Consider the following 26424-nt stretch of genomic DNA (forward strand, 5'->3'; position numbering starts at 1 on the left):
TGATTTACTAATTCATTCCCTCTCTTTAAGTAAATGGTGTGCACAATATCGATATAAATCAAGGGAACAAATTATTATATTTGTTACGAATCAATTCACTGGAGGCGAGCTGGTGAGGATCCAAACGCAAACTTTAATATTAAACATTAATCAAACACGTGACCATTGGAAGGCGACGTGACCAACGGTAGGCGACGTGACAAACGGTAGGCGACGTGACCAACGTGACCAACGGTAGGCGACGTGACCAACGGTAGGCGACTTGACCAACGGTCAGCGGCGACAACAAACGGCGACAACGGTAGGCGACGTGGACAACGGTATGCGACGTGGACAACGGTATGCGACTTGGACAACGGTAGGCAACGTGGACAACGGTAGGCGACAACGGTATGCAACGCGGACAATGATATGCAGATGGACAACGGTATGCGACGTCGACAACGGTAGGTGAATGTGGACAACGGTAGGCGACGTGGACAACGGTAGGCGACGACAGTTGGCGAACGTGGACAACGGTAGGCGACGTGGACAACGGTAGGTGGCGAATACGGTATGCGACGTGGACAACGGTAAGCGGCGACTACGGTATGCGACGTGGACAACGGTATGCGGCGTGGACAACGGTAGGTGGCGACTACGGTATGCGACGTGGACAGCGGTAGGCGGCGACTACGGTATGCGACGTGGACAGCGGTAGGTGGCGACTACGGTATGCGAAGTGGACAACGGTAGCGGGCGTCTATGGTATGCGACGTGGACAACGGTAGGCGGCGAGGACAACGGTAGGCAGCAAATACGGTATGCGACGTGGATAACGGTATGCGACGTGGACAACGGTATGCGACGTGGACAACGGTAGGCGGCGAGGACAACGGTAGGCAGCGACTACGGTATGCGACGTGGACAACGGTATGCGACGTGGATAACGGTATGCGACGTGGACAACGGTATGCGACGTGGACAACGGTAGGCGACAACGGTATGCGACAACGGTAGGCGGCGGCTACTGTATGTGACGTGGACTATTGTATGCGACGTGGACAACGGTAGGCGGTGACTACGGTATGCAATGTGGACAACGGTAGGCAGCGACTACGGTATGTGACGTGGACAACGGTAGCCGGCGACTACGGTATGCGACGTGGACAACGGTAGGGGGCGACTACGGTATGCGACGTGGACAACGGTAGGCGGCGACTACGGTATGCGACGTGGTCAACGGTAGGCGGTGACTACGGTATGCGACGTGGACAACGGTAGGCGCAACTACGGTTTGCGACGTGGACAACGGTAGGCGACGTGGACAACGGTAGGCGGCGACTACGGTATGCGACGTGGACAACGGTATGCGACATGGACAACGGTAGGCGGCGACTACGGTATGCGACGTGGACAACGGTAGGCGGCGACTACGGTATGCGACGTGGACTACGGTATGCGACGTGAACAACGGTAGGCGGCGACAATGGTATGCGGCGTGGACAATGGTAGGCGACAACGGTATGCGACTTGGACAATGGTAGGCGACGTGGACAACGGTATGCGACGTGGACAACGGTAGGTGACAACGGTAGGTGACAACGGTAGGCGACAACGATATGCGACTTGGACAACGGTATGCGACGTGGACAACGGTATGCGACTTGGACAACGGTAGGCGGCGTGGACAACGGTAGGCAACGTGGACAACGGTAGGCGACAACGGTATGCAACGCGGACAATGATATGCAGATGGACAACGGTATGCGACGACAGTAGGCGAACGTGGACAACGGTAGGCGACGTGGACAACGGTAGGCGGCGAATACGGTATGCGACGTGGACAACGGTTGGCGGCGACTACGGTATGCGACGTGGACAACGGTATGCGGCGTGGACAACGGTAGGCGGCGACTACGGTATGCGACGTGGACAACGGTAGGCGGCGACTACGGTATGCGACGTGGACAGCGGTAGGCGGCGACTACGGTATGCGATGTGGACAACGGTATGCGACGTGGACAACGGTAGGCGGCGTCTACAGTATGCGACGTGGACAACGGTAGGCGGCGAGGACAACGGTAGGCAGCAAATACGGTATGCGACGTGGACAACGGTATGCGACGTGGATAACGGTATGCGACGTGGACAACGGTATGCGAAGTGGACAACGGTAGGCGGCGACTACGGTATGCGACGTGGACAACGGTAGGCGGCGAGGACAACGGTAGGCAGCGACTACGGTATGCGACGTGGACAACGGTATGCGACGTGGATAACGGTATGCGACGTGGACAACGGTATGCGACGTGGACAACGGTAGGCGACAACGGTATGCGACAACGGTAGGCGGCGGCTACGGTATGCGACGTGGACTACGGTATGCGACGTGGACAATGGTAGGCGGTGACTACGGTATGCAATGTGGACAACGGTAGGCGGCGACTACGGTATGCGACGTGGACAACGGTAGCCGGCGACTACGGTATGCGACGTGGACAACGGTAGGCGGCGACTACGGTATGCGACGTGGACAACGGTAGGCGGCGACTAAGGTATGCGACTGGGTCAACGGTAGGCGGTGACTACGGTATGCAACGTGGACAACGGTAGGCGCAACTACGTTTTGCGACGTGGACAACGGTAGGCGACGTGGACAACGGTAGGCGGCGACTACGGTATGCGACGTGGACAACGGTATGCGACATGGACAAAGGTAGGCGGCGACTACGGTATGCGACGTGGACAACGGTAGGCGGCGACTACGGTATGCGACGTGGACTACGGTATGCGACGTGGACAACGGTATGCGACGTGAACAACGGTAGGCGGTGACTATGGTATGCGACGTGGACTACGGTAGGCTGCGACTACGGAATGCGACGTGGACAACGGTAGGCGGCGAGGACAACGGTAGGCGGCGACTACGGTATGCGACGTGGACAACGGTAGGTGGCGACTACGGTATGCGATGTGGACAACGGTAGGCGGCGACTACGGTATGCGACGTGGACAACGGTATGCAACGTGGACGTGGACAATAATGTGCTATACTGTAGGTGAATTGATGTAAAAAATTATTGCAAGCTTTACAAAGGGCTTTTGCAAGCGCTTCCATAAACGTTTTTCGTGCTAATGCTCCTGAACTTTACAAACCTATGGAAATATGCACTGTTTTTAAAAGATTAGTGAGTTGTGCGTGTGTGTGTGTGTGTTTATTGATATCTTTGCCTGTTTCTGTGTATTTTGCGTATATGTGTGTTTATGTATGTTTATCTACAGTGTATGTGTGGTTTAGGCCAAGACAGGAATGTAGATGTTTTGGAAAGGGTTGTTTGCATGTGTGTAGGTGGTGGGGAGAGGGAACAGGGGTTGGACGCTGTAATGTGTGAAGTAGTGAGGAAAGTAACTCAGGAAATTAGCTACATAATCACATTAGTGTGCATTTTTGAAGCAAACTGACTTCAGTAGAGCAAGACGTGGCCTCTTCACGGAATACTGGATTTCTTTACCCCGATTAGCCAAATCTGCCCTGACTGTTGCTAAATCTGACTGTAAATGAAAACGTTTTCTTTCTTAAGTCATGCAGGTCTTGTAGTGAGACAAATTTGTGATTTAAAACAAATGGACATAACTTTAGTTGTTTATCCTGTGGCATGCCTAAATATTTGCTTTCTTTTGTTTCATTTTTGTTTTGCAGCCTTGTCCAACAGCCGTGGAGAATATTTACTCAATGGAGATTTTGTGGTCAGCATGTTTAAAAGGGAAGTCAAAGTAGGGAATGCTGTTATTGAATACAGTGGCTCTGACCATGTCGTTGAGAGAATCAACTGCACTGACCGCATAGAAGAGGAGATTATTGTCCAGGTAATATGGCTTTACTGAATTTAATTTGAACTTATATGTTGTTTAACTTTGTGAAATCTCACAACTTCACATTTGAACAGTTCAGAAGCATGTCAGTAATGTTTAAACTCCTTTGTAGCATGATATTTTTGGTCTAATTGTGATCTTTTTACCAACTAGGTGCTATCCGTAGGAAATCTCTACAACCCTGATGTCAGGTATTCCTACAACATTCCCATAGAGGACAAACCTCAGAATTTTTTCTGGGATGCATACAGCCCGTGGCAGGATTGCAGTCTTTTGTGCCAAGGTGGGTGTGAGAGAAGCAACAAATATTTTTTGCCAGAAATGTCAGTTTTGAATTTGGCATATGATGCTGTCGGGTCATCCAGTTCAGTATTTCTTGGAAATTTGGAAAATGGAATGGGGAACTTTCTTTCTTCTTTGTAGATTACAAACATATGTTGGAACTTGTGTATTTCTTGTGCTGTATGTTATGTGCATTAGGCGAGCGCAAGAGGAAGATCTTGTGCAATCGTGAGTCGGATCGAGTGGTGGTGTCTGATCAGCGATGCCATGGCTCTCCTAAACCAGCTGTGATCACTGAGCCATGCAACACAGACTGTGAACTCAGGTACATGTCCAATTCACTAGTTCCAAAAACATTTAGTGTTTTATTTAACAAAAACAAATACTACCGTTCAAAAGTTTGGGGTCAGTAAGGTTTGTTTAAATTTTTTTTTACCCAGCAAGGATGCATTAAATTGATCAAAATAGACAGAAAAGACATTTATATATTACAAAAGATTTTTTATTTTAAATTAACGCTGTTCTTTTGAACTTAATATTCATCAATAAATCCTGAAAGCACAGCTATTTTTAATTTGTTTGGCTTTTAGTGTGATTATGTTAGCCTTACTGTTGTCTATAAGCTAGTGTGCTCCAAAACAATTACAAAATTCGCATTTAGAAGATATAAGCATTCAAAACTTACAATTAACAGTCTCTCACTTCCGCCAAATGGATCAGCAACTTTGATGACCTCACTCTGCACCTTTTCTGTCCAATCAAATGCTCTCTAGACTCTAAAGTATTCCGCATTCCTACATAGATTATAAATAGATGCTGAAGCTGCGGCTGAAATCAGTCACTTGTTCACACATTTACTATTTTCTACATGGTGAATGGCATATAGTGCACTATATAGGGGATAGGTATTGATTCAGACAGTTTAAAAATGCTTTCCATTTGGTCAAATAAAGTCTGGTTTCACGATAGTGTCACATGAACCGCTGCTGCAGTCTGCTCCGGTCCAAAGACATGATAGCACAAAGAGGAACATTGGCGCGAGTCCACAAAATGTATCGGACCCATTTGAATTCTTCACAGAATGCTATATTTTAAAGCGATATGGAGGATATTAGGAGGAGAAACAGTTAAAGATTAGGAGGAAACTGCAGCTTTACCAAGCTGTACAGCGCTGGCCAAGCTGTCATATTAACTAAACATTATTGACTTTTTTAAAAAAGGGTAGGAGCTGTTCGACATGTCCCACAGTGTCTTCGTGTTTCAGTGGAAATTACGTCAACATATTGAATAATGCTGGGCATTTCAAGGCACTTCTGTGGGCAAATCAGGAATTTCTGAAGGACCATGTGACTCTGAAGATTGGAGTAATGGCTGCTGTAAATTCAAAATAGACTAAAATACAAAATATTTATTTTATATTTTAATAATATTTCACAATATTATTGTTTTTACTGTATTTTTGTTCAAATAAATAACTGACTTCTTTCAAAAACCCACTCCAAACCTTTGAACAGTAGTGTATTTTTTGTAATGAAACCAGGAATTGAACTAAATTATGTTTATCCTGGTGGCATTTTGTTAATTTACAGGTGGCACGTTGCTCGGAAAAGTGAGTGCACAGTCACATGTGGTCTGGGATTCCGAACTTTGGAGATTTACTGCACCAAACAGAGCAGGTTGGATGGAAAGACCCAGAAGGTCGACGATCGGTTTTGCAGCAGTCAGCGCAAGCCCGATGACAAGGAAGTGTGCCATGGAGACTGCAACCCTGGTGGATGGGAGTACTCCTCCTGGTCTGAGGTGCGAGAAATGCCTCTGGTCTCAAATCAGCCTTTGCTAAATTGTATTGATGTACAGTATGGACTGTATTTATGTGATGTATAACTTAATATGAGGATTTATTCTTGGTTATTTAGTGCTCCAGGAGTTGTGGAGGAGGAACACGTCGTAGGCGTGCAATGTGTGGAAAGTCAGCAGAGGCTGATGATGAAAGCAAGTGCAACCAACAAGAAAAGCTCACAGTCCAACAATGTAATGAGTTCCAGTGTCCTCAATGGAAAACTGGAGACTGGTCAGAGGTAAACACCAACATGGGCAGCATCAAATGTAATCTGGATTTATGCAGACTATGTAAGACTTTGACTATGTAAGTAAAAATCTAGCCGTCAATCATGACTTATACCACTGCTAATATGCTCCTTTTGGATTAATTTGGTAGTGTCTGGTGACATGTGGCAAGGGCTATAAGCACCGCCAGACCTGGTGTCAGTTTGGAGAGGAGCGTTTGGATGACCGTTTCTGTGACTCATCCAAACCAGAGTCGGTACAGGCCTGCCAACAGCAAGAATGTGCCTCCTGGCAGGTTGGACCATGGGGACAGGTGAGAACAACCAATTATTTTATTGCTGCGAATAAAACATTGTTTTGGTGCATGTCATGTTTAGGTATGACAGGCATTACATTGAGTATATTTGATGCTTATGCCAGTGAAATGTTAATTCAAGCACATTTTGATGAGTGCAATGTAATTTCCAGGAGTGCAGTCGTTGCTGCTGGATATTGTAAACAGATTATCACAGCTGCGGTGTGGGCGGAAATCGACCACAAAAAATGGGATGAGGTTAGGGACTAAACAAAGAACAATATTTGGTATTTTTGCGCTGATGGTGAGCACATCCAAAACAAAGATAACTATGCTATTATAAGGTGTCCATGGAGCATCGAAAGGAATTAAAATATCTGTAATTTACTTTTCAAAATGTAAGACCCTAACAAGTCTTAAATGTTGTCCGCAGTGGTCTTATGTTTTTTGATTGAAAGATAGGATATAGCCTTCTATTTAAGCAGTAATAGACCAAACATGTTGTCATTATAATATACAGAAGGTTAATTGCTGTAGGTGTATAGACTATATATATATATATGTTCAAACGTTTGGGGCTGGTAAGATATTTTTTAAGCTTTAGTTTTGTAATAGTAACATAGTCCAAGTTTTACATATATTTAAAATTTTAAGATTTTTGCATGCACAAGGAGTCTGACAACAGTCAGCATGCTCCAAATGGAGATCTGATCAAACCATCATCGAGTCTGTCTGTGATTACATGAAGAAACAGAAACAAACTGAGATTGACTAAATCCAGAAGAACTGTGGCAACGTCTCCAAGACGCTTGAAGAAACTGACCTGCAAAGCTACCTGAAAAACTATGTGCAAGTGTACCTGGACAAAAGCTGTTTTAAACGCAAAGGGTGGTCACACCAAATATTGATTTGATTTAGTTAAATAGAAGTTAATTGATTAAAAAACAAAAACAATTTATGACATTATTTTTGAAAGCATCCTCACTTTACAGTGCCTAAAACTTTCCCCAGTACTGTAGCTTTGCATGTAGGTTTCTTCAAGCGTCTTGAAGATATTGCCACTGTTTTTCTGGATTAAGTCTGTCTCCATTTTTTTCTGTGTTTTCATGTATTCCCAGACAGACTCAATGATGGTGAGATCCGATCATACCGGCTCTTTTCCCTTGTGCATACAAAAATCCCACTGGATTATTAAAATTAATAGCAAAAGAAATGTTTGGAAATGTAAACTGATATTTCCTCCTGACATACAGATATAAATAACTGGCTTAAAACAATTTTTAATGTGCCTAAAACCTTTCATTCTCCTAAACATGCAGCCTTTTGAATATCATCCAGTCATGGATAGCGTGTTTTCTACCCAATTGACTAGTTTATGCTTATCTTTAGAAAAGCACATAGTTTCTTCAGGGGAATCACAGAATTTGCAGCGTTTCTGTGGGCAAACTATCTTTAAGTCCTAAAGTATGATAGAGATTAGGCATCACTCTTGCATAGATTAAGCAACCATGATAAATGCATGTTTGAGGTGCTTTACTGAAGCATATGCGTTCTGGCTGCACATTCTACCACACAAGCTTGACCTTGTTGCAGTCAAGTCAGCGATGAGGAAAAGAGATAAAGAAAAGGAGAAAGGTGGACAAATTACTGGCCCGCGTCCCATGTTGCCCATGCGGGTGCTTATCACATCAGTGCTGGACTCCGAGCCATAGTGGACAGTCTTAAATATGAACTTATTCTACCAAATAAAGCATAGGCATTATTATGTAACATTAAATTAGATACTGTCACTAACTGACTTCCCTCTTTTTTTGTGCATGTAGTGTACTACCACATGCGGCCCGGGTTATCAGATGAGAGCTGTAAAGTGTGTGGTTGGCTCATACGGCTCGGTCATGGATGACACCGAATGTAATGCAGCAACACGTCCAACAGACACTCAGGTAGGAGTATTGATCTCTAACATTCACTTTGACTCTCATTCATTTCTCTCTATCTCACCTCTGATTGCAAATTAAGAACTGTGTTAGATTTTTATATGACTTTTGGAAACTATAAAGGGGTCAGTCAGTCTATTGTAACATCTCTTCCTGTTTCAAATTGCGGTATTCTTGGTGAAACAAAAGAACAAGAAGCCAGTGTGCAGGATAAACGCTGCTTTTTTGAACTGAAGCCATACCACAGTCAAGACTCCATTGCAAACACTGTTTTGCCTTGAAATGGATATGATTTGTTACACTGATATATTAAATGATTCATTTGCATGGTTATACATTTAAGTCATTTTTTTAGGTATTGAATGAAATAATACACAGTATTTTAAAAAGAGGTGTTGCTTGGGTATACAAGTATTATGATAAATATCTAAGTAGTTTTATGCCATCCTGGAATGAGAAACTGGAAAAGAGTTAAGAAAGTGGGTGCATGTACAGGCTGAAAGGCCGGAAGGAAGTTTCCCACCCAGCATATTTATCACCTGCACTCAATAAGGCCTTGTCTGAAGGAAAAGCATAGGTTTACACACACACACACACACACACACACACACACACACACACACACACACACACACACACACACACACACACACACACACACACACACACACACACACACACACACACACACACACACACACACACACACACACACACAGGTCAGTGATAGGACATCAAACTTAACTGGGTTCGCACGGTCTTGGAATATCTGGAAATATCAGGGAATTTTAAATTTGTTTGTTAGTCATGGTAATTGATACAGTCTTAAAAGTCATATTTTAAGAGCATACTTATTTTATTTTCAAAATAATAATTTTAGTGATGTCCTTTTTCTGAGTGTTTTGAATCAGTTCATTTTGATGAATAGGTTCCCAAATCTATCTGAATGATTCATAATGAATCTGAATTAGATTTTATTTTATCTTTGATCGGTAATCATAAATGATTGGAAAGATGGAAAAGTAATTTAAAAAGAAATGTATGTGCTTCTGAGCCTATAAGTTTTGCATTTGCATGTTTAGTTTTTTCATAATAAGCTGCCGTGGTTATAACGTCTATGTCTATATAGTTCCAGTGCAGATTTATATTTAATGCACATTTCAGTTAAACTTCAGTCATCTGGATCTTGATTTTATCAACCTTCACAATCTGCAAATACCTGAAAAATACCCCTCCCCCTCTTCCAGTGTAATTGTGCTCGAGAGCCTGAGTGGCTGAACGCTGTTTCACAGACTATTTTATGAACTTTCCTGAGGCATTGGTTTTATAGAGCTTCATTTTCACAAGGCTATTAGAAGATGAAAGAAAAAAAACTTTTTTCCCACCATCAAGCCATCCAGGTTGATAAAAATCTAGGAACATATATATATATATATATATATATATATATATATATATATATATATATATATATATATGTATATGTATATTTATATATATATAGTATATATACTATATATATATAGTATATATACTATGTACTATATATATATATATATATATATATATATATAGTATATATAGTATATATACTATAAGAGACAGAGAGAGTAAAGAATTTAATAAATAAGGGATATTGTACAGTCAGACGGATTATCGCAAAATAAGCCCAGACAGGATAATCATGACCCGGACGCAAAGTGGAAGGATCATGTATCACCCTGAAGGAGTTTATTTTGCAATACCAGGATGACTGTACATTATCCCACATATTACACAGATACTTACCAAAGAAGTAAATAAATGCACATGAAATTTTGATTTGAGCTCAAATTCAGTTATATAAAACATAAGGAGAAAGAACAAGCATAGCTATGCAATAAATCGTTTGCTATGTAGGAAAACGGTCAACTATACTATATAGTCTTTATACAAAACTATTTGATCACAAAGTGCAATGATTAACCAATCAGAATCAAGTATTCTAGAAAGACATGTAAAATGATTGGCGAAGGCAGAATCAGAGGGGCAATAAGTGTAGGTAGGCGGGAGTTTGAGAGTCAGGAACCGAAAGGAGGGATACAACAGGCAGAATAAGAAAGCGGGAGGCCCCCTGGTTTCAAATCCTCTACTTACCGTAAGGCGCAGTGACCCAAAACAAGTGATTCCAGCCAGTCAAGCATAAATCAAGCACATTGGCCTCACCCCTAGAGTCACGGATCTTCATTACTGATAATTGGTTGTCCTTCTCCACTTCCTCCCTTCCATAGGACTGTGAACTCTCACAGTGCCCTGTGACTCACCCCGTCGCCCCAGAGACCAAAGTGATGTCACATCCTGGTCATAAAACGCAGTGGCGCTTTGGATCATGGACACAGGTACATCCCTGAAAATGTGATGTATATGAATTACTAAATAGTTTTTACGCAAGTCTCTGTAGTATGTTATTGTAAAATGGTTGTTCTTTATAATAGTGCAGCGCCACCTGTGGAAAGGGCACCCGGATGCGTTACGTAAGTTGCCGTGACCAGCAGGGTGGAGTAGCAGAGGACTCAGCCTGCGCTCATCTTACAAAACCTCCTGCTAGCGAGCTGTGCTCCATAGTGGCTTGTGGGCAGTGGAAGGTTCTGGAATGGACTGCGGTAAATAAAATATACCTGTTTTTTATCGTTGTAATCTATTCAAGCTTAAAGGAATAGTTCACCCAAAAATGAAAATTATCCTATAGTTTACTCATCCTCAAGCCATCCTAGGTGTATATGACTTTCTTCTTTCAGCCGAACACAGTCAACGTTTTATAAAAAAATATCCTGGCTCTTCTAAGCTTTATAATGGGAGTGAATGGTATCTTAGATTTCGAAGCCCAAAAAAGCGCATCCATCCATCATAAAAGTAATCTATACGACTCCAGGGAATAATAAAGGCCTTCTAAAGCAATGCAATGGTTTTTGTAAGAAAAATATCCATATTTAAAACTGTATATATTATCACTGGCTTCCGGCAATGGCCGTACTTACGTTCACGAGAGAGTCAAGTTCCAGCGGAAGGTGACCTCTGACCCGATGTATGACGTAGTTTTCATTTTTGGGTGTACTATTCCTTTAAGTTTATCAGTTCTGCACCACTAGCATCACCAAACTGAATTTCAAAAATAATGGTTTGTTTCAAATATTTTATTACTTTTTATTTAATCTTTTTAGTTATTTTATTACTCAAAATTTATATTTTAACCAAACTTTTTTAACTTATTTATTTTATTTTTAGCTGAACATTTGACTTAATTTTATTTATTCATCATAACTATTTGAGTAGGAAAAATTAATCAGGTTATCCAGCATAATTTAAGAATGTTCTTGTGTTTCAGTGGAAACAGGAAAACATTTTTTACAAAGAGTTCACAAACGTACTTGAACTGTGACCTAAAATAGTGAGGAATCTTAAGTATACTTAAACACCCCCCCCCCCCCCCCCCAAAAAAGAAAATACTCAGTTTATGTTCAAGTTTAAATTACATTCTGTTTTCTCAGAAATTTGGACCCCACTGTATTTATTTAGTATATACAGTATATGTACAATATTAACATGCCACTGTGTTATAGCCAGCATTCTTTCAACACTGCAAGTATTTGTATTTTCATTCACAGCTGTTCTGCAGCCTAACATTAAAGACAAATGACCTTGATCATTCTGCTCTCATTCTGGTGTTTAGAGCTCAGTTGTAATTGGAAACTGATGAGAGTTCATTTTGTGTGGATCTTGTGTGCAGATGGGGTTTGGTGTGCATTCTGTTCACATTTATACAGGAAGACAAGAATTACTATGGAGTAGCTGGATTGCTTTAATCAATGGTCTCCTGCTTTCCATTGATATAAAATTGAGACAAACCAGTAAATCAACATTACATAATCAATGTAGTATCTGAAAAAGTATAACAAACCAAACTAAAGGGACTATTATTCTGGTTGCACTTTATTTTACAGTATGTGCACTTTCAAAGTACTTACTCACAAAGTCGATCTCATGTGAGTGACAAGTGGTTCGTTATTTTGATTTAAAGATTATGAGAGCACATGTATATAAAAAAATAATGACAGTGCACAGATTTATTTACAGTGTCTGTATTTACAGTGCTCCGTATCCTGTGGTCAGGGTACAACTACACGCCAAGTAGTGTGTGTGAACATCAGTGATCAAGTTGTGGAATTGAGTGAGTGTGACCCAGATGATCAACCAGCAACAGAGCAGGAGTGTGCCATGCCCCAGTGTCCGTCTCGCTCCAGCGACCACGGGGGCTTTTCACCTAACCCCGATTCTCGGAAAAGAAACGTTCTGACCGGACTAAATGACCGTAACAGAGCTGGCAGACCCCAGTCGCATCAATGGAGGACTGGACCATGGGGGGCGGTAAGTACCTCTAAACTTCTTAGAATCATTACAATCCTGCATTCCCTGCTCTGTATGTCTCTGATATTTGATATAGTCCGGAGACTATTCCTGTTAGAGACCTTTTCCTAACCCAGGAACTGAATGACATCTAAGGTGTTGTACATGAACCCTTCAAGTCAACCAGGCAGCATCATTTCCTCTGTCTGATAAATGATGCTGTTTCCTTCATGATATGAGTGCTTTAAATAGTCTGTAGAATTCAAAGAAAAGCTAAATATTGTGCATTATTTGGGAAGCTCTTCCTCTGTGTCTTAAAGTAGGTAATTGTAGATCTTTTGAACAGGCTTTCCTTTATAGCTATATATAATTTATATCCTTCCGAGAGATAGTAGTCATGAGGAATTGAATGATTTTTGTTCTGACTAGTTTTTTTAAGGATTTCATTCATGATTTATGACACTTTAAATCTTGCGATCCATTACCAGATATCTCACTAACAGTAAGTTGTTAGACATTCAAAGTGATTACTCAAGATGTGACACAGATTCCTGAGTCTTTATGACAGATTCATAAAAAGAAAGCACAAAAGAGTAATTTTTTCTCAGTCTATGCTTCAGTCTTACTCTCTTATTACATTTAATTCAGACTGCAAGTTCAGAACTTAGCTGCAACGTCATTTATTTTGCCAGACCATCAAGTGTATTTTATATGCTGAGCCATTTCTGAAACAAAATGTCATATGGGTCCAGCCCATATGACACTTGATCAGTGAGAATGTGCTTGCTTGTGTTTTTGATTGTGTGGAAGGCGTGTGTGTGGCCTTTCTCTCATTAAGTAGCTTCTGTTTCTCTTTCACACCTCTCAGTGTTCAAGTACCTGTGCCGGAGGATTCCAGAGGCGTGTGGTGGTTTGTCAGGATGAGAACGGCTACCCTGCCAACAGCTGTGATGAAAGCACACAACCCATAGAGCAACGCTCCTGTGAGTCCGGACCCTGCCCTCAGTGGTTCTATGGCAGCTGGGGTGAGGTAAGAATTGAACTTAATCAAATCTATTCACTATTGTTTAAACGTTTGGGCTCTTTTTTTATTTTATTTAGAAAGGACACATTACAAGTGAAGTGACAGTAAAGACCACTGTTACTGAAGAACTGTTCTTAACTTTCGATTCATCAAAGAATTGTGAAGAAAAATGTATCATGGTTTCCACAAAAATATTAAGTCACACAGTTGTTTTCAGATATATAATGTATACATTTATGAGCACCAAATCACCATATTATTATGATTTATTAATGATCATGTGACACTGAAGATGGAAGTAAGGATGCTGCTGAAAATTCAGCTTTGCCATCAGGAATAAATAAAATTTTAGTTTATATATATACAGGTCTTTCTCAAAAAATTAGCATATTGTGATAAAGTTCATTATTTTCCATAATGTAATGATAAAAAATAAACTTTCATATATTTTAGATTCATTGCACACCAACTGAAATATTTCAGGTCTTTTATTGTTTTAATACTGATGATTTTGGCATACAGCTCATGAAAACCCAAAATTCCTATCTCAAAAAATTAGCATATTTCATCCGACCAATAAAAGAAGGGTTTTTAATACAAAGAAAAGTCAACCTTCAAATAATTATGTTCAGTTATGCACTCAATACTTGGTCGGGAATCCTTTTGCAGAAATGACTGCTTCAATGCGGCGTGGCATGGAGGCAATCAGCCTGTGGCACTGCTGAGGTGTTATGGAGGCCCAGGATGCTTCGATAGCGGCCTTAAGCTCATCCAGAGTGTTGGGTCTTGCGTCTCTCAACTTTCTCTTCACAATATCCCACAGATTCTCTATGGGGTTCAGGTCAGGAGAGTTGGTAGGCCAATTGAGCACAGTAATACCATGGTCAGTAAACCATTTCCCAGTGGTTTTGGCACTGTGAGCAGGTGCCAGGTCGTGCTGAAAAATGAAATCTTCATCTCCATAAAGCTTTTCAGCAGATGGAAGCATGAAGTGCTCCAAAATCTCCTGATAGCTAGCTGCATTGACCCTGCCCTTGATAAAACACAGTGGACCAACACCAGCAGCTGACATGGCACCCCAGACCATCACTGACTGTGGGTACTTGACACTGGACTTCAGGCATTTTGGCATTTCCTGCTCCCCAGTCTTCCTCCAGACTCTGACACCTTGATTTCCGAATGACATGCAAAATTTGCTTTCATCCGAAAAAAGTACTTTGGACCACTGAGCAACAGTCCAGTGCTGCTTCTCTGTAGCCCAGGTCAGGCGCTTCTGCCGCTGTTTCTGGTTCAAAAGTGGCTTGACCTGGGGAATGCGGCACCTGTAGCCCATTTCCTGCACACGTCTGTGCACGGTGGCTCTGGATGTTTCTACTCCAGACTCAGTCCACTGCTTCCGCAGGTCCCCCAAGGTCTGGAATCGGTCCTTCTCCACAATCTTCCTCAGGGTCCGGTCACCTCTTCTCGTTGTGCAGCGTTTTTTGCCACACTTTTTCCTTCCCACTGAGGTGCCTTGATACAGCACTCTGGGAACAGCCTATTTGTTCAGAAATTTCTTTCTGTGTCTTACCCTCTTGCTTGAGGGTGTCAATGATGGCCTTCTGGACAGCAGTCAGGTCGGCAGTCTTACCCATGATTGCGGTTTTGAGTAATGAAACAGGCTGGGAGTTTTTAAAAGCCTCAGGAATCTTTTGCAGGTGTTTAGAGTTAATTAGTTGATTCAGATGATTTGGTTAATAGCTCGTTTAGAGACCCTTTTCATGATAAGCTAATTTTTTGAGATAGGAATTTTGGGTTTTCATGAGCTGTATGCCAAAATCATCAGTATTAAAACAATAAAAGACCCGAAATATTTCAGTTGGTGTGCAATGAATCTAAAATATATGAAAGTTTAATTTTTATCATTACATTATGGAAAATAATGAACTTTATCACAATATGCTATTTTTTTGAGAAGGACATGTATATATGTGTGTGTGTGTGTGTGTGTGTGTGTGTGTGTGTGTGTGTGTGTGTGTGTGTGTGTGTGTGTGTGTGTGTGTGTGTGTGTGTGTGTGTGTGTGTGTGTGTGTGTGTGTGTGTGTGTGTGTGTGTGTGTGTGACCCTGGACCACAGAAATAAATGTTTTATATATTTACGGTATATAAGACTAAGGCTTTGATCACATTACATACAATCTCCATTTTTATCATGCATTTACATTTTTAATCACATTTACAACTTCAAACAAATGTGTTTTGAATCTGATTTGTAAAATCAATTCCTTACAGTAGGGTTAATTGGGTTTCTCTTCTATTCAGACTACAAAAAACAAAAGGTATTTGAATAGAATGGGCCAAAATATCAGATTTTTGTCTATCTGAACAAAGTCTTTTAACCATCCCTACTGTTTTAACAAAGATGATGTATATTAATGAAACAAGACTTTCACTTTTTTTTACTCTCACCCATACTCTGTTTCTACCTCCCTAGTGTTCAAAATCCTGCGGAGGAGGGATAAAGACCCGGTTGGTCGCTTGTCAGCGGCCCAACGGGGAGCGCTTTAACGATCTGAGCTGTGAAATTCTTGACAAACCACCCGACCGAGAACAGTGCAATACTCAGTCCTGCTCTATTAACCCTCACTGGAGCACAGACCAATGGAGCTCGGTACGCTCATAACTATTTTAACTTTTTCCCTTCATAAGTCCTCATGCTCGCAACATGCTGAGGTTTCTTTACACTCAAGATATGAAGAAAACAAACTGAAACTCAATTGGTTTGATCTTTGAGTAAGCAAATATCTGGTTTTCACATTTGCTGCTTATAGTGAGTTTTGGTTGCACTTATATACCTACCAAACATGCAGTTAAAATGTGTTTTCAAGTTTTCTTTCCTGATTGAAAAAATGAGCATCTCTTTGGTCGATGAGTTTATGTTTGAAAGCTGCCCCCCCCCCCCCCCCCTTTAATTTTCCAATGCAGCTTTACTATTGATAAATACAAATCATTGTGAGGCCTTTTTTTGGCTTGTGTTCAAAACACTATACAGTTGTATATATATTGAAGTATTTTGAAAACATGGGAAGTAACACTTGTATTGCTCCACTGCAGATATGAAACATCTGGCCATAGGCAGTTTACTTTATTATATTGAAACCCTTGAAATCACTTTTTCTGTTGCTCTTCATAGTTAATTTCTCATGAAAACTGACTTTTTCCAACCATACCTCACATGAACTCAGCTATCCATTAACCTTTTTTAAATTTATTATGGTGCTTTTTCAGTATAAGGGAGACTTTATGTGAAAATATGTCTATAGTTGCTATATTTTTGTATATTTAAGATAATTTACAGAAGTACAAGTAAATACAAAAAAAATTTGTTACGTAATTTGAAATCAAATGTAGCTTTGTTCATTTTATGTATGTTGTTTTGTTCTGATATTGTAATATTTTTCTGTGTTATTTTTTAAATCAATATTATTTCAATTTTGTGTATAAAGCAACAAAAAACATGTTCAAGTCTAGTATGTAAAATTCCTCATTGTATTCCCTCAGACCCAGGGAAGGCCAGTTTTTTTGATTCTGGTTGTTGGCCAGTTACTTGTGTCTACCTCATTCTCAATGAAGTGCCCCATATCCATCTTCCGTCCACTTTATATTTGTGGATATGAATAACAAATGATAACATCCATAATCTCGCATGGATATAAGTATATATTTGAAGAAACATAGTGTTGTGAAAAAGTTTTTCCCCTCACAAGAAATGATACAAATCATTATAAAAATGTTCATTCCAAGTGTGCTTTATTATCATGCCTTTTATCTATTAATGTTGATGAAATGCCAGTCCAATAACCCGTATGTCCTAAAAACTAAAATTTTCATGGGGTGCACTTACTTTTTCACAGCACTGTATCAATACCAATTTGTATTTTTCCCAAATACGCCATGGTGCTATAGTGTCTGTGGTGCAATTCCCTTTCATGACATGGTCTGTTAATGTCAGCAGACTGAAATTAAGTGGTTTCAATCAAATGGCAGTATTGAGGTGTGCATGAACATTTCTGTATATTATTGTATGTATTCGTATTTATTTTGCTGCCATATGTTTGTCCTTATTTGTTTCAACCTGTTATTGATGATGGTCAAATTAAACAATTGCAAGGTTTTATTTTACAAATGTTTTTTTTATTGGTGATGTTTTGAAAAGTAGGCAAAATTTTGTAATTGATGAATATTACTACTAGTGGATTTATGAATTATTTAACTAGAAAAGAGAAAAAAACTGAATGTCTTGTATTATCTTGAAAATATTTGACATTTTAACTGCCAATTGAGCATATATTTGTAATATTTAATGAATGAAATAAGGTACAAAATCACTGAGCTTAATATCTGTTTCGTGGTGTCAGACCTATATTCTGTATGGTTTGTTTTGTTATCCTGCTGCTTTTATTTAATTTCTCATCTGAATGGGATGTCTGTATTACCTGTTTTAATGATCGTTGGATGTGGGGTCTTTTTTGGTGCTCACTCACCTCAGTACCTGTAGAGGAAGTCTCCTACCGCTGGCTATTTCCTTTTGGACACCACAGGATATTAACCAGCCCTGATGGTGGTGATATAGTCACAGTCAACCGAGTGAGCATACATCAAAATAACAATGGCAAGGGCATGGGGTGGGGGATGGGGGGTCAAGGTTGTCCTTTGATGTGTGGGAGGGTCTTTACCGGCCTTCCCAGCTCATCTAATCCGAATGGACACACTTCTCAGAAAGAGATGTATTCTTATGGGAAAAATGAGTGGCAAGAGGGAAGGCCCTTACGGAGCACGGGGGCCTCTGCGGCCTGGATATCTCAGTGCAGTTTGAAACCTGGAAATTCTCAGGTTGGAATAGTGAGGCACGTGGCCAAGTATTTTGCCAGCCCTGGACTGATCATTTTTGGCAACAATTTAAAAGAAAAACAAGGCAATTTTGCATGGTCCAAAAAGCAAAAAAAGTCTGACCAGTGAACTTATCTGTTTTGATTGCATTGAAATTGGCATTGGAAAATTTCTCTTGAGTATGTTTTGTTGTTTATTTTTGACAAAAATACACATTAATAATTTGTATTTTATTTTTCTATGGTCAATTTGATGAAATTTGGTTTAACAATCCACTCTGGAAAGTTAGTTCAAGCTTGAGTATTTTAAGATCATGGCTGGTTTTTGGATGAAGGGAATTTTCAAGTAATGACCCTTATTTTCTATCATTTTGAGTGTAAAAGTTGGTCATTTGCACTCATTAAATCAGTGGTTCATTCATTTTACAAAGTTCATAAACTATGAACTACAGTATGGCAGCTTAACCATGACCGAAATAAATGCATTGCCATATAAAAACAAATATTGATAAATTAATATTGCCCCGAAATATTTACACATATTACTGTATGTAAAAGCGTGCCAAATATTTAAAAAGAAAATATAAAATAACAAATAACTGATGAGAAATTAGCACCAAGATTGTGATACAGTTGATTACAAGTAAGTTTATTGAGGTTTAATATCATCTGACCCGTTTTTCATGCACCTACACAAAACTAAGTATTCATCTTTGATCACATTTGTAACTTGCGTAGACCGTAGCACCTTTTCATGGTTACATATTCTCACACATAAACACACACACTGTAAAATTCTGAGGCAGAGTGAGCAAGTGTATGATTTATTATGCATCAATATCTAAAGATAAATGTGCCTTTTTATATTATTTTATGTCAAGTTTCTTTGATTTCGTTATTTTGCTGCAGCTGTCCATGTAATTGGTATTGAATTTTGTATAATATGTATTCAGTTGAACCAATTGTATATATTTTGGTACTGTAAATATTTATAGAAGCAAATATATATTTGAATGTTAAACTGATTGCTCAAGACTGTTTTTGTTCGGGTTTCTCAATAAATTCCATCAACTTAAAATGTAACTGTGACACATTGACTTGCTAGACTCTTATGAAAAAGTATCCCCAGGAATACATTATCCAATTGGGGAGTTTCTATTCTCTTAGTTCCTGTATTTCCTGCATGCATGCTGGGAATGGACTCGTTCAACTTCAGACTTGTCGCATCATATCCATCCTCTCTACGAGGCCCTTTGATTATCCGTTTCTCTCCCATCCTGGATCCAGGGAAGCCTCTCTCTCCTTTCCCTTCAGCTCCCCTCGTGCTTCATTCGCTCGGTGAAGCTGGTGCCAGAAAATATGTCAAAAATATTCTTTGGCTCAACAAGCAGATGTAGCAACTGCCATTCATTATGATTCAGAGACATTTACTTTAATCCTTTTATTCTGTAAATAATATTTGAGGCAAAAGGCGAAACAAATGAATAGAAAGTTGCATGTACAAATGAGTACCTATTTATTCTGCTCCCATTGTCTATAATGTATTATGTTGTTGGCATTTTATACTGTACATGTCCATATACTAATTCTTCACATGAAAATTATATGCTCAAATAAATTTGAACGTAATTACAATAATTAACACACGATTGGTCTATTCTTTTGTTTACTTTGACATACCCCTCAATTCGCATATTTAGACATAATCAGCTTCATAATCACACATAATCACCTCAAATGACACACTAATCAAGCTTGTGTTTATCCAGCAGTTGGACTTCACTGCATATTTTTCCCCTTTTTGCAGTGCTCTGCATCCTGTGGGAGAGGATACAAGTACAATAATGTAACTTTTGTTAGTCACTCAGGCCAGCCAATCAAGAGAAATGGATGCACCAGCCCCTCCCACAAAAGCAAAGGTGTTGCAGAGGTGGGAGGTGCCCCGATGGAAGACTGGGAGCTAGGAAGAGGTAAAATTGATCCTTCAATATATATATTACAGTGTGAGGAAAACAGCTTATAAATCATAACTGATATTTTTTGAAGATCTAAAAATGCAGAAAGTTTTCTGTCATGGGTAGTTTAGGGTTAAGGGGACATAATATATAGTTTTATTAGTGGTCGACCGATATGGGTTTTTTGATGGCCGATGCCGATATCTTAGAGAGCAGGTTGGCCGATGGGCGATATAAAGCCGATATTTATATATACACACACACACATACCGTATGTATATATATATATATATATATATATATATATATATACAGGTCCTTCTCAAATAATTAGCATATTATGATCAAGTATATGCTTATTTATATTATATTTTCCATAATGTAATGATAAAAATTAAACTTTCATATATTTTAGATTCATTGCACACCAACTGAAATATTTCAGGTCTTTTATTGTTTTAATGCTGATGATTTTGGCATACAGCTCATGAAAACCCAAAATTCCTATCTCAAAAAATAAGCATATTTCATCCGACTAATAAAAGAAGTGTTTTTAATACAAAAAAAGTCAACCTTCAAATAATTATGTTCAGTTGAGCATTCAATACTTGGTCGGGAATCCTTTTGCAGAAATGACTGCTTCAATGCGGCGTGGCATGGAGGCAATCAGCCTGTGGCACTGCTGAGGTGTTATGGAGGCCCAGGATGCTTCGATAGCGGCCTTAAGCTCATCCAGAGTGTTGGGTCTTGCGTCTCTCAACTTTCTCTTCACAATATCCCACAGATTCTCTATGGGGTTCAGGTCAGGAGAGTTGGTAGGCCAATTGAGCACAGTAATACCATGGTCAGTAAACCATTTCCCAGTGGTTTTGGCACTGTGAGCAGGTGCCAGGTCGTGCTGAAAAATGAAATCTTCATCTCCATAAAGCTTTTCAGCAGATGGAAGCATGAAGTGCTCCAAAATCTCCTGATAGCTAGCTGCATTGACCCTGCCCTTGATAAAACACAGTGGACCAACACCAGCAGCTGACATGGCACCCCAGACCATCACTGACTGTGGGTACTTGACACTGGACTTCAGGCATTTTGGCATTTCCTTCTCCCCAGTCTTCCTCCAGACTCTGGCACCTTGATTTCCGAATGACATGCAAAATTTGCTTTCATCCGAAAAAAGTACTTTGGACCACTGAGCAACAGTCCAGTGCTGCTTCTCTGTAGCCCAGGTCAGGCGCTTCTGCCGCTGTTTCTGGTTCAAAAGTGGCTTGACCTGGGGAATGCGGCACCTGTAGCCCATTTCCTGCACACGCCTGTGCACGGTGGCTCTGGATGTTTCTCTCCAGACTCAGTCCACTGCTTCCGCAGGTCCCCCAAGGTCCTGAATCAGTCCTTCTCCACAATCTTCCTCAGGGTCCGGTCACCTCTTCTCGTTGTGCAGCGTTTTTTGCCACACTTTTTCCCTTCCCACAGACTTCCCACTGAGGTGCCTTGATACAGCACTCTGGGAACAGCCTATTTGTTCAGAAATTTCTTTCTGTGTCTTACCCTCTTGCTTGAGGGTGTCAATGATGGCCTTCTGGACAGCAGTCAGGTCGGCAGTCTTACCCATGATTGCGGTTTTGAGTAATGAAACAGGCTGGGAGTTTTTTAAATCCTCAGGAATCTTTTGCAGGTGTTTAGAGTTAATTAGTTGATTCAGATGATTTGGTTAATAGCTTGTTTAGAGACCCTTTTCATGATAAGCTAATTTTTTGAGATAGGAATTTTGGGTTTTCATGAGCTGTATGCCAAAATCATCAGTATTAAAACAATAAAAGACCTGAAATATTTCAGTTGGTGTGCAATGAATCTAAAATATATGAAAGTTTAATTTTTATCATTACATTATGGAAAATAATGAACTTTATCACAATATGCTAATTTTTTTAGAAGGACCTTTATATATATATATATATATATATATATATATATATATATATATATATATATATATATATACATACATACATACACACACACTTTATATTTATATAAATCAATATTTAATAAATTAGATAAATTGAATAAATATTTAAAAATATTTAAAATAAACATGCTTACCCCCTATACTTTAGATGGTAACTTCTTGAATCTGCAATCCTATTACAGTATTTTTCACAAATAAAGTAATTATTTAAAAATATATGAATATGTGAATAAAAAGGAAGTAAACACTGTAACAGGGCACTCAGTAATCTGGTAATTTCATGCGCACTGATAATCATATTTTTTTTACTTTGACTTTTGACAAGGTAACGCTAAGTTTACATACAGCACACAGTGAAAACGACATGAATATGACAGTGGGCAACTGGATATAGCACAGCATATTTTAAAATGAAGGATTTAAAGTTTTTCGATCGCGTCTCCTGTGAAGCTGATCTTCTGTTCGCATTCAATCACTTCCCACGGACTGTCACTCGCAGGAACACGTTTATGCAGGCTACAAATGCACACTTCACCAGATATCACAGCTGGATTCGATTAAATCTGCAAGGTTTGTGAAATTAAATGTTTATTGGATATTCAGAGATTTGTTTAAATTATGTAGATGCGCATTTGCTAAATGTTGACGGTAAATGAGAAAGTATTTTAGCCTGATGTTTTCGGTTTCAAATAATATAAAAGCAAACGCATAACTTTTTCGCATACCATTTACTTTCTTTGAATACCAGTTCTGTAGCCACCGGTTCTGTCTAGCAAAGTATTAGATATGACTGACAGAGAGACGGAGAATGTGAGTGAGCACTGTGTGATCAGATTCAGGCGCTGCCGTTCTCTTCTCAGGTGCTGGTGTTCTCAGCACCGCCCGTCAAAATAAAAGTCTGCAGCGCCGTCAAAATAAAAGTCAACACATCGGCCAATCAGAAAAACGTATCGGCCGATGCCGATATTAAAAAAAAAAGCCAAATGGCGATATATCGGTCGACCACTAGTTTTTATAGTATAAAAATAATCATGTCTATGGAATGTCCCCATAAAACATGAAGACCCAAAGTGTGCGTGTGTGTGTGTACACACTATTTCAAAGTTTGGGGTTGGTATTCAAGTTTTTGATCCAAAAACATACAGTAAAAAGAGTAATCTTGTGAAAGATTATTACAATTCAAAATAACTGTTTTCTATTTGATATCATTTAAAATGTAATTTATTCCAGTGATGGCAAAGCTGAATTTTCAGTATCATTACTTCAGTCTTCAGAGTCACATGATCCTTCAGAAGTCATTCTAATTTGCTGATTTGGTGCTGAAAAAACATTTATTATTATTATCAATGTTGAAAACAGTTGTGTTGGTTACTATTTTTTTCTCAAACCATAAAACATTTTATTTCTTTGATGAACAGAAAGATCTGAAAGACAGCATTTATTTGAAATAGAAAAGTCTTTACTGTCACTTCTGATCAATTTAATGCATCCTTCCTTCCTTTTCCGAAATAAATCGTACAGACACCATATTCTGTGCATCAAGATTCCGCCAGAGCTTTACAGGAGCAGAAAATGTAGTAGGTTTATGACTTTCACTTGAAGTAATAAGTATTTGAACAAACTAGACAGCAGCTCTGATTTCTTACTGTATGTAAACAGAAGACAGAAATACAGAATTGATGGACAGAGTTTCAGTAACCTACCAGTGTCGCTCTCTGTAGTGTTCATCACCATGTGGAAATGGACTGAAGCATCGAGAGGTTTCTTGTGTCAGCGACGAGCGCAGGAAGCAGGAGTAAATGTTCCCATCTCTTTCACCCGTCCTCTACCCAGCCTTGTCGAGTCACTGATTGTGTCTTCCACTACAGGTGGGGTACAGGAGATTTTGCAAGAGGTGAAAGTGAGAACTAAATTAGTGTGCAAAAGAATGCATCTCAAACTGTTCTTCCTGAGATGACATTGGGAAATTGTAAAACAGCACAACAGTGACCGCCCACCTTTTAGCAGACCTGCAAATAGTAAAAAAGTAAAAGATTTAAATTTTTGAGATTTTAATATGCAAATGACACATTTCTGAGCGCTTTATTAAACAGAAATTTGCTGTTGGTGTATTAGCCTAAAACAACATGCTTGCCAGATTGTTTATCTAAATAGCCTTATGTTATAATAAATTACTGTTTACCAGGTTTTAGGTTATTTCCTTGATTTAATCTTTTTAATTATTTTTCTAAATTAAAACTAACATCATAAAGTATGATTTTTTTAAAACAAAACAGCTCCTTGGAAAAAATTAAATGTAATATTGTAGTAGTTATAAAAAAAGGTTTATTTTAGTTCAGATTAGTTTGAGGGCAGCAATTGTATTCAGAATGTCAAAATAAAACCTACGTAATGTTACTTAAAGGCATTATAGCCTACTATTCCTGCCAAACTTCCATGGTTGCAGTTAGTGTTACTACAGTAAATCCATGGTGAATGTTGCTGATCTGTGGACACTGGATACATATGAATTTAGCAGACTTTAAGTATATCAATTTAGTATACCAAAAGTACAATTAAAGGGTATTTATATTAAGTACGTAATATGTAAATGTATTTGTAGCGTACTTAGCATAAAAAAATGTATTTCAAATATATTTTTGTATATTTATTTTTCACTAGGCATCCCTTTAAATTCCCCACAAGGATTTCAGGAAAAAAAAGATAAAATGAAAAACAGCTGTCTGATCTACAGTAGAACTCTTAAAGGGAACTTAAAGTTCACCCAAAAATGAAAATTCTGTCAGTATTTACTCACCCTCATGTTGTTCCAACCCCGTAAGACCTTCGTTCATCTTCGGAACACGAATTAAGATATTTTTGATTAAATCTGAGAGCTGGATCACTCGTCCATAGGCTTCTAAGGGATTGAAACTCGCCAGCCCCGAAAAGTTATTAAAGACATCGTTAAAATAGTCCAAGTGACTACAGGGGCCCAACCTTTAATTTATCAAGCGATGAGAATACTTTTTGTGCGCAAAAAAAACAAAAATAACGACTTTATTCAACTACTCATTTCCTTCTCTGTGGGCCTCTAGTCAGTTCACGTAGTGTAACAGCGCAGCTCTTCTGTGTTGTACGTCACACGCATCACACACATGACCAGTGTCGGCCAATAGTGAGCCTATACTGTATGTGTGACGTACAACACAGAAGCGCTGCGCTGTTCACTATTTCAACAGTTTAAGAGAAAGACATGGAAGAGAAGAGATGGTTGTATAAAGTCATTATTTTTTTTTTTCAGGGGGGCTTATCAAGCGACTATTCTCGTCGCTTGATAAACTTAAGATTGAGCCACTGTAGTCACTTGGACTATTTTAACGATATCTTTAATAACTTTCTGGGCCGGTGAGATTCAATCCCTTAGAAGCCTATGGAGGAGTGATCCAGCGCTCAAATTTAATAAAAAATATCCTAATTCGTGTCCCGAAGATTAACGAAGGTCTTACGGGGTTGGAACAACATGAGGGTGAGTAAATACTGACAGAATTTTCATTTTGGGTGAACTATCCCTTTAAAGGTGCGGTAAGCGATTTCTGAGAAACTCTGTTGATATTTGAAATCAACATCCAAACAAACACCTTCCTACAGAAAAGAATCATACCCCTCCACTCTTTTTAAATTCCTGGAACTAACAGCAGTGGTCCTCGACAGAAGGACAACAAACTACGCTACACTGATGCTTTACCAAGACTGGCTACTGCCAATACATTCACTGCCACTGCTGTTAGCATATAAGATGTGCTGCTGCTCCTGC

At 39.6% G+C, this 26424-nt stretch overlaps 1 protein-coding gene and 1 long non-coding RNA gene across 2 annotated transcripts in view; one reads left to right on the top strand and one right to left on the bottom strand.

Annotated features, from left to right (window-relative positions):
- adamts9 (ADAM metallopeptidase with thrombospondin type 1 motif, 9) overlaps positions 1–20357 on the top strand; it is a 35474-nt gene extending 15117 nt beyond the window's left edge. Inside the window, exons 17-28 of the mRNA XM_077203228.1 lie at positions 3683–3849; positions 4009–4138; positions 4336–4462; positions 5727–5937; positions 6054–6215; positions 6356–6517; positions 8323–8442; positions 10707–10814; positions 10911–11078; positions 12565–12840; positions 13688–13849; positions 16316–20357. Of these exons, the coding sequence (XP_077059343.1) occupies positions 3683–3849; positions 4009–4138; positions 4336–4462; positions 5727–5937; positions 6054–6215; positions 6356–6517; positions 8323–8442; positions 10707–10814; positions 10911–11078; positions 12565–12840; positions 13688–13849; positions 16316–16504 (1982 nt within the window). The 3' untranslated portion in view covers positions 16505–20357. The remainder of the gene's footprint in view (positions 1–3682; positions 3850–4008; positions 4139–4335; positions 4463–5726; positions 5938–6053; positions 6216–6355; positions 6518–8322; positions 8443–10706; positions 10815–10910; positions 11079–12564; positions 12841–13687; positions 13850–16315) is intronic.
- The window catches only part of LOC143711577 (uncharacterized), an 85686-nt gene continuing 79279 nt past the window's right edge, over positions 20018–26424 (bottom strand). Inside the window, exons 2-3 of the long non-coding RNA XR_013194875.1 lie at positions 24332–24490; positions 20018–20156 (exon numbers count right to left, since the gene is read on the bottom strand). This is a non-coding gene — a long non-coding RNA (uncharacterized LOC143711577). The remainder of the gene's footprint in view (positions 20157–24331; positions 24491–26424) is intronic.

Source organism: Siphateles boraxobius, unplaced genomic scaffold (assembly GCF_051911475.1).
Source record: "Siphateles boraxobius isolate OS27281-9 unplaced genomic scaffold, OSU_SipBor_1 5, whole genome shotgun sequence".
NCBI classification, from domain to species: domain Eukaryota; kingdom Metazoa; phylum Chordata; class Actinopteri; order Cypriniformes; family Leuciscidae; genus Siphateles; species Siphateles boraxobius.